At 36.7% G+C, this 8,607-nt stretch overlaps 2 protein-coding genes across 2 annotated transcripts in view; one reads left to right on the top strand and one right to left on the bottom strand.

The window, feature by feature from the left end:
• Window positions 1–2,670, top strand: part of ACKR4 (atypical chemokine receptor 4) — a 5,485-nt gene extending 2,815 nt beyond the window's left edge. Inside the window, exon 2 of the mRNA XM_011977986.1 lies at window positions 411–2,670. Within this exon, the coding sequence (XP_011833376.1) occupies window positions 420–1,472 (1,053 nt within the window). The 5' untranslated portion in view covers window positions 411–419 and the 3' untranslated portion in view covers window positions 1,473–2,670. The remainder of the gene's footprint in view (window positions 1–410) is intronic.
• ACAD11 (acyl-CoA dehydrogenase family, member 11) overlaps window positions 1–8,607 on the bottom strand; it is a 126,958-nt gene that overhangs the window by 60,463 nt on the left and 57,888 nt on the right. The window contains exons 12-13 of the mRNA XM_011977987.1: window positions 5,120–5,227; window positions 3,254–3,352 (exon numbers count right to left, since the gene is read on the bottom strand). Coding sequence (XP_011833377.1) covers window positions 3,254–3,352; window positions 5,120–5,227 — 207 coding nt within the window. The remainder of the gene's footprint in view (window positions 1–3,253; window positions 3,353–5,119; window positions 5,228–8,607) is intronic.

Here is an 8,607-nt window from a genome sequence, read left to right on the forward strand (position 1 = left end):
ACTTTTAAGATTCACAAAATTATGTATGTAAAGATTATAACACTATTTATTCTTTTTAGTTAAAATCTAATTAAATTTTCATATTTTAAAAATCATTTTTACATAAAAGTCTTCACTTTTATTTAGGATTTAATGATTAAGAAAATTCTCCAGGGCATTATGTTTATTGCCCTGTGCAAATCCCAGTTCTTTCACACAGAATTGTACAAGCAAAATTTGAGTAACTAATCCTGGGGTCATATTCCAATGTGGCTCCCATTAAAGCATTTCAAAGAGTGCTAGATTCAGGCTCACATATGTTACAGCAACAGGCTATACTCTAGGGAAAGAACAAAACAGCTTGATAAAAAACTGTTTCCTTTTAAGCATATTTAGACAAATATCTATCCTGTATTCTCTTTGCCATCTAGATTGGAGCCATGGCTTTGGAACAGAACCAGTCAACAGATTATTATTATGAGGAAAATGAAACGAATGGCACTTATGACTACAGTCAATATGAATTGATCTGTATCAAAGAAGACGTCAGAGAATTTGCAAAAGTCTTCCTCCCTGTATTCCTCACAATAGCTTTTGTCATTGGACTTGCAGGCAATTCCACGGTAGTGGCAATTTATGCCTATTACAAGAAACAGAGAACCAAAACAGATGTGTACATCCTGAATTTGGCTGTGGCAGATTTACTCCTTCTATTCACTCTGCCTTTTTGGGCTGTTAATGCAGTTCATGGGTGGGTTTTAGGGAAAATAATGTGCAAAATAACTTCAGCCTTGTACACACTAAACTTTGTCTCTGGAATGCAGTTTCTGGCTTGTATCAGCATAGACAGATACGTGGCAGTAACTAAAGGCCCCAGCCAATCAGCAGTGGGAAAACCATGCTGGGTCATCTGTTTCTGTGTCTGGATAGCTGCCATCTTGCTGAGCATACCCCAGCTGGTTTTTTATACAGTAAATGACAATGCTAGGTGCATTCCCATTTTTCCCCACTACCTAGGAACATCAATGAAAGCATCGATTCAAATGCTAGAAATCTGCATTGGATTTGTAGTACCCTTTCTTATTATGGGGGTGTGCTACTTTATCACTGCAAGGACACTCATGAAGATGCCAAACATTAAAATATCTCGACCCCTAAAAGTTCTGCTCACAGTGGTTCTAGTTTTCATTGTCACTCAGCTGCCTTATAACATTGTCAAGTTCTGCCGAGCCATAGACATCATCTACTCCCTGATCACCAACTGCAACATGAGCAAACGCATGGACATTGCCATCCAAATCACAGAAAGCATCGCACTCTTTCACAGCTGCCTCAACCCAATCCTTTATGTTTTTATGGGAGCATCTTTCAAAAACTACATTATGAAAGTGGCCAAGAAATATGGGTCCTGGAGAAGACAGAGACAAAGTGTGGAGGAGTTTCGTTTTGATTCTGAGGGTCCTACAGAGCCAACCAGTACTTTTAGCATTTAAAGATAAAACTGCTCTGCCTTTTGCTTGGATACGTATGAATGATGCTTCCCCCTCAAATAAAACATTTGCATTATTCTGAAACTCAAATCTCAAATGCTGTGGTCGCAACTTACAAGAAAGAATGGGTTGGGAGAAGGGGGAGAAATAAAAGCCAAGAAGAGGAAACAAGATAATAAATGTACAAAACATGATAATTAAAATGAACAAAGGAAAATAATAGTAACAGGCATAAGTGAATAAGAACACTCTGCTATAAAGAAGAAGAGCTTTGAGGTGATAATTTTTTGTCTTGGTTGCAGTGGTGGTTATACAAATCTACACAAGTGATAAAATGACACAGAACTGTATATACACATTGTACCAATTTCAATTTCCTGGTTTTGACATTATAGTATAATTATGTAAGATGAAACCGTTGAGGGAAACTGGGTGAAGGGTACCCAGGGCCACTCTGTACCATCTTTGTAACTTCCTGTGAATTTATAATAATTTCAAAATAAAAGTTAAAAAAACAAACCTACTATGCTATAAGTTAGGCTATCTAAAACAGATTATTAAAGAGGTTCATGTTAAAAGGCATTCATAAATATTTTTAATTATCTGAGTTTTAATACAAGAACAATTTCCCTGCATAATTTTAGTACTTGAATAAGTATGCAGCAGAACTCTATCTTTTTTCCTGTTTTTTTTTTGTTGTTTTTTTTTTTAGTTTGTAAGTAATTTTATAAAACCCATCTCCTCCAAAAAAGAAATTAAAAAAAAAAACTATAATAAGCTTTTCTGATTCTTTTCAAAACATTTCTGGTAAGTTCCTAAAGACAATCTGACTCTATGATGTCAACTTTCTTAGTACTAACTGGTTATCATGACAAATGTTAGATTTATTATGTATAGTCTAGGTGTAATCCTCAGATGATCATTTTCATCTGGGTTCCAATTTCTTAACCTCCTACAGAACTCATCCATTTATATGAGTCTATCACTGCCGATTGATTAAAAAGTATATTATCCCATGCATAAAATGTCCTATTTCCATTTAAACACTTTATTTTTGAGTAATAAAAATATATACCACAATAAATTATATTAATAACATGCACAACTTATCTTTTAAAAAATATTTGCTGTAAATTATTATAATCCATGTGATATGCTCCTACTAAAATTAAATTTTGCTAGCAATTACATTGGTCAAAAATAGTAGGCACTAACGAATTTTATCTCTAAAACTACAAAAAATGACGTTTTCTGCTCTTAAACATCACCTAACCAGCATAGGTTACTTTAAAATTACTTTTTCTTTCAACCACTATTTCTAAGTTTGAAAATGCTTTCACATGCAGAATTAATTAATTTTTCATTTTTTTGAGACAGTGTTTCGCTCTTGTTGCCCAGGGTGAAGTGCAGTGGTGCCATCTCAGCACACATCAACTTCTACCACCCAGGGTCAAGCAAGACTCCTGCCTCAGCCTCCCCTCCCGAGTAGCTGAGATTACAGATGCCTGCCACCACACCTGGCTAATTTTTGTATTTTTAGTGGAGACAGGGGTTCATCATGTTGGCCAGGTTGGTCTCGAACTCCTGGCCTTAGGTGATCAACCCACCTCAGCCTCCCAAAGTGCTGGGATTACAGGTGTGACACACTGCGCCTGGCCTACACATGAAGAATTTACAGAATTATGATCATGAAACTGATCACTATGTATCATAGAATTATTCTAGCATAGCATCTGGCACAAAGGATCAGTCAGTTAGATGAAAAAATTAGGCTGAACACTCACCACTGCTCCACCATTTCTTGCCATTAATTACATAGCTATCTTCATCTCGTTGGATGCTGCATTCAATATTTGTGGCATCACTTGAAGCTACATCAGGTTCTATAAATAAACAAGAGCTGAATTTGCAGATAGGCAGATATCATCAGTAGGCTTAGATAAGGATATGGAAACTTTAAAAACAAAGGCATCTTTATCTTTTTCAACGTCCTATCATTCCCCATGCCACCCAGCTTTTCCCATAACCTACACACAGTAGGTATTCAATAAATGTGCACTGGAAGAATGAGTGAATGAATGAAGTATATTGAACATTGGGGATCAGTAATTTGAATTGTATTTTTGGCTTCCTCATTGATATATGACTTGGGATACAACCCACTCCTTTCTCCAATCAGCAAATGTAGTAAACGTATTGTTTTCTACTTCTCACAATGGACATAATGTACTAAATATTGATGGGCAAGACAGATTCCTCCCATATAGCTTACCGTCTTAAGCAATTTCTAATGTGCCTTGCAAATTCCATCATGAATGCTTTTACTGATTTACATACTTTGCATTCTTTAAAGCCTGTTCAACACTTAAGGTCTTCAGAAAGTCCTCCATGGGACACCCTTAGACAACCGCTTTACTGCATGGCACTTCAGAACTGTCTAGCTCTCAATCATAGCAATCTGCACTTGTTAATACGACACCCCTTTAAACGAGTCCTTCAGATATTCCATGTATTCTGTTTCTAAAACTTAAGACTCTTTTTTTTTTTAGAAAGAGGGTTGTGTATTCTACTTATTTTGTAACCCCTACCTAGTGCTTTGTAGACAATACATCATACTGTAGGTATTCAATAAATGCCTATTACTGATTTAAATGGAGATCAGTTCTGCTATTATAGTAGTCCCCTGTTATCTGTAGCTTTGCTGAGGTTTCAGTTATGAGAGGCCAGTTGCATTCCAAAAATATTAAATGAAAAATTCCAGAAGTAAACAATTCATAATTTTTAAATAGTGTACCATTCTGAGTATTGTTATAATTGTTCTATTTTATTATTAGTTATTATTAATGTCTTACTATGCCTAATTTATAGATTAAACTATATCATAGGTACATATGTATAAGAAAAAACATAGTCTAAATAAGGTTCAGGACTATCCCCAGTTTTCAGACACCCACTGGGGGTCTTAGAATGTATCCCCTTCATATAAAAGAGGAGTACTGTATAAATGTATACAATGTTATACAAAACAATAAAATCTGGCCATTATTGAAAGCACTTAAAAATCATGGCCAAGCAAAATTTGGTTTAATTCTAAACTAAATCACAAAACAATGATTTTTTTTTCTACTGAAGCGTTCTTAATGCTTCCTATGTACAAATGATATTAAATCTGTTTTTATTAATATGTTCCTTTATTTTCCCACAGGATTATAATTTGAGCCATATGTCCAGTACTGGTGAAAGTTCTATTTTTCTGAGTTTATGGAAGAGTTTAATATTTTATAAGTATCAATACAAAATTATCACAAAAATAGATATTTCATACATAACAGCAAAGAAGATCTTAAATACTCATAGATAGCAATTTTAGTAATGACATCAAAAGATTGTGAAACTAAGTTTACTCTGCTGCTAATGCTGTAGGAGGCTACTAGAGAACACCATCTGATATTCTAACAAAGGAGAGGATAATATTTTTCTGAACATTTGAAAATGCCAAAATTTAATAACAGGCTCAAAATAAACATACTCATATTTTTGGCCAACAGCAAATTTGACTGAAACACAGAACCACATCCTATATTTCTGCAGCTCATCCATAAACTCCAGGATGACTGACTACAAAGGAGAGAATGGTGATTGGCATTTACCTGTCATACAGAAGCAAGAGGTAATGTTCCCTTGAAGAAGAGGCTCAAGCCACTGTTTCTTCTGTTCCTCACTTCCATACAGGTGCAGAACCTCCATGTTCCCTGTGTCTATACATAAGAAGGAGTATTTGTTTTGCATTTGAAAATTTATCAATATGAAATCCACAACTTTATATAGAGAGTAGAGAAATGCATCTTTTTAAAGCAAATGTTTGCAAACAAAAATGTTTTGAAACATATAGTAAGTATAATTTACACTGACAGCATGTCATAAATATTTACAAGTACATGGTATTTGGTACATATTTATTCAACTTTTTCTGAATCACAGACTCTTCATCAGTTCATCCCAATGAAGAATGGCACTAATGATGTCTAACTCAATTAGAACTGAAGGAAACAATTTACTGGCCTAAACCTTGCCTGCTGTATTGCAAATATGCCCTGCTAGAAGTGATTGCAATGCTCCCGGAGAACAATTAACATTGCATGTCCTACTGAGACTCCAGCCCTTAATTCTATCTGCTGTTCTTCAAACACACCCTATGCTTTCTAATTTCCACATATTTGCTTGGGTCAGGCTTTTTCTCTAGTGAAATTCTCCCTGTCCTTCACAAGTAAACTCCTGCTTATGAGCCACCTCCTCTGCAAAGAATCTCTGATTACCCAGTCAGTAATACCTCCTTCCTCTGAACTCACATAACAATTATTTCTATTTACCTCTAACATTGCTCTTACTTTTATGTACCCCATACTACCTAGAAAATACTTGATAATTCTCAAGGATGATAAAGAGAGAATCCCCGCCCTGGAAAGAAAATGGCAGTAGAGAACTTTAAAGACCCTCTCTGACCCTTGGAGGGTTTATTGTTTATAGTACATGATGCACTGTAGTATCGCCCTTGGCTAACAAAGAATTCTTCATGTCTGCCATGGAGTAAAATTTTCTAGATGGCTTCCTCTGATTTTCCATTCCTGTCAAATTTCTTAAAATACTGTCTAAAATCTTTTCCTTGAGTGTTGATTATTCAGAAGATTTTGAGAAAACAATTTTCATATCAACATTTACAATGACTTTAAGGATAGTTACTGAAATGCTTATGAAAATTGAGTTGTGTAAGTTAAATCTCTCAAGATGTCTGCACTCTGTTCAGGGACTCCTAACAGAGCCAACATTATATCAACATTAACAACATTCCTTCTAGATTAACACAGCTGAACATTCTTTTTGACTGAGGGAGAAAATAAGTCCTGAGTTATAATTCATGAAGCTCATTGTTTGTTTTCTTTGGCTGTTTTAAACTCACTGTTACGTGTTATAGTACAAATAAGGTAAATATTGAATTCAGAATTTCCAAAAATTATCAGTTTCTTCCAAAAAGCTTACAAAGTTATCATTTATGGATTGGAAAAAAAACACACAAAAAACAAAAACAACAACAACAAAAAAAAACGTGGATAAACTACACCAGAAAGAAAAATTATTCCCCATTAAAAGATATCAGACCAGCTCTCTAGATTCCTCCTTTATGGGCAGGCCATCTCTAAAAGAAAGGCAGTAGCCCCAGTCAGGGGCTTATAAATGAAACTCCTATCTCCTGGGGACAGAGGACCTGGGGGGAAGAAGGGTGGCTGCGGGCACAGTTTCAGCAGACTTCAACATTCCTGCCTGCCGGCACTGAAGAGAGCAGCGAATCTCCCAGCACAGCGCTTGAGCTCTGCTAAGGGACAGACTGCCTCCTCAAGTGGGTCCCTGACCCCCGTGCCTCCTGATGGGGAGACACCTCCCAACAGGGGTCGACATACACTTCATACAGGAGAGCTCCGGCTGGTATGTGGTAGGTGCCCCTCAGGGACGAAGCTTCCAGAGGAAGGAACAGAAAGCAATCTTTGCTGTTCTGCAGCCTCCACTGGTGATATCCAGGCAAATGGGGTTGGGAGTGAACCTCCAGCAAACTCCAGCAGACCTGCAGCAGAGTGGCCTGACTCAGAAGGAAAACTAACAAACAGAAAGGAATGGCATTAACAACAAAAAGGATGCCTACACAAAAACTCCATCTGAAGGTCACCAACATCAAAGATCAAAGGTAGATAAATCCATGAAGATGAGGAAAAACCAGTGCAAAAAGGCTGAAAATTCCAAAAACCAGAAGGCCTCTTCTCCTCCAAAGGATCACAACCCCTCGCCAGCAAGGGAACAAAACTGGACGGAAATGAGTTTGACGAATTGACAGAAGTAGGCTTCAGAAGGTGGGTAATAACAAACTCCTCTGAGCTAAAGGAGCATGTGCTAACCCAGTGCAAGGAACCTAAGAACCTTGACAAAAGGTTAGACGACTGGCTAACTAGAATAACCAGTTTAGAGAAGACCATAAATGACCTGATGGAGCTGAAAAACAGTGCGAGAACTTCGTGAAGTATACACAAGTATCAATAGCTGAATCAATCAAGCGAAAGAAAGGATATTAGAGACTGAAGATCAACTTAATGAAATAAAGCATGAAGACAAGATTAGAGAAAAAAGAATGAAAAGGAATGAACAAAGCCTCCAGGAAATATGGGATGATGTGAAAAGACCAAACCTAGGTTTGACTGGTGTACCTAAAAGTGATGGGGAGAATGGAACCAAGTTGGAAAACACTCTTCAGGATATTATCCAGGAGAACTTCCCCAACCTAGCAAGACAGGCTAACATTCAAATTCATGAAATACAGAGAACACCACAAAGATACTCCTCAAGAAGAGCAACCCCAAGACACCAAGGTCAGATTCACCAAAGTTGACATGAAAGAAAAAATGTGAGGGGCAGCCAGAGAGAAAGGTCAGGTTACCCACAAAAGGAAGCCCATCAGACTAACAGTAGATCTCTCTCTGCAGAAACCCTACAAGCCAGAAAAGAGTGGCGGCCAATATTCAACATTCTTAAGGGAAAGAAATTTTTAACTCAGAATTTCATATCCAGCCAAACTAAGCTTCATAAGAGAAGGAAAAATAAAATCCTTTACAGACAAGCAAATGCTGGGAGAGATTTTGTCACCACCAGGCCTGTCTTACAACAGCTCCTGAAGGAAGCACTAAATATGCAAAGCAAAAATGGGTACTAGCCACTTCAAAAACATACCAAATTGTAAAGACCATCGACACTATAAAGAAACTGCATCAACTAACAAGCAAAATAACCAGCTAGCTTCATAATGACAGGATCAAATTCACATATAACAATATTAACCTTAAATGTAAATGGGTTAAATGCCCCAATTAAAAGACACAAACTGGCAAATTGGATAAAGAGTCAAGACCCATTGGTGTGCTGTATTCAGGAGCCCCATCTCACATGCACAGACACACATAGGCTCAAAATAAAGGGATGGAGGAAGATTTACCAAGAAAATGGAAAGCAAAACAAAAAAAGCAGGGGTTGCAATCCTAGTTTCTAATAAAACAGACTTTAAACCAGTAAAGATTTAAAAAAAAAAAAAAAAAAAAAA

Source organism: Mandrillus leucophaeus, unplaced genomic scaffold (genome assembly GCF_000951045.1).
Source record: "Mandrillus leucophaeus isolate KB7577 unplaced genomic scaffold, Mleu.le_1.0 Scaffold186, whole genome shotgun sequence".
Lineage (NCBI taxonomy): Eukaryota > Metazoa > Chordata > Mammalia > Primates > Cercopithecidae > Mandrillus > Mandrillus leucophaeus.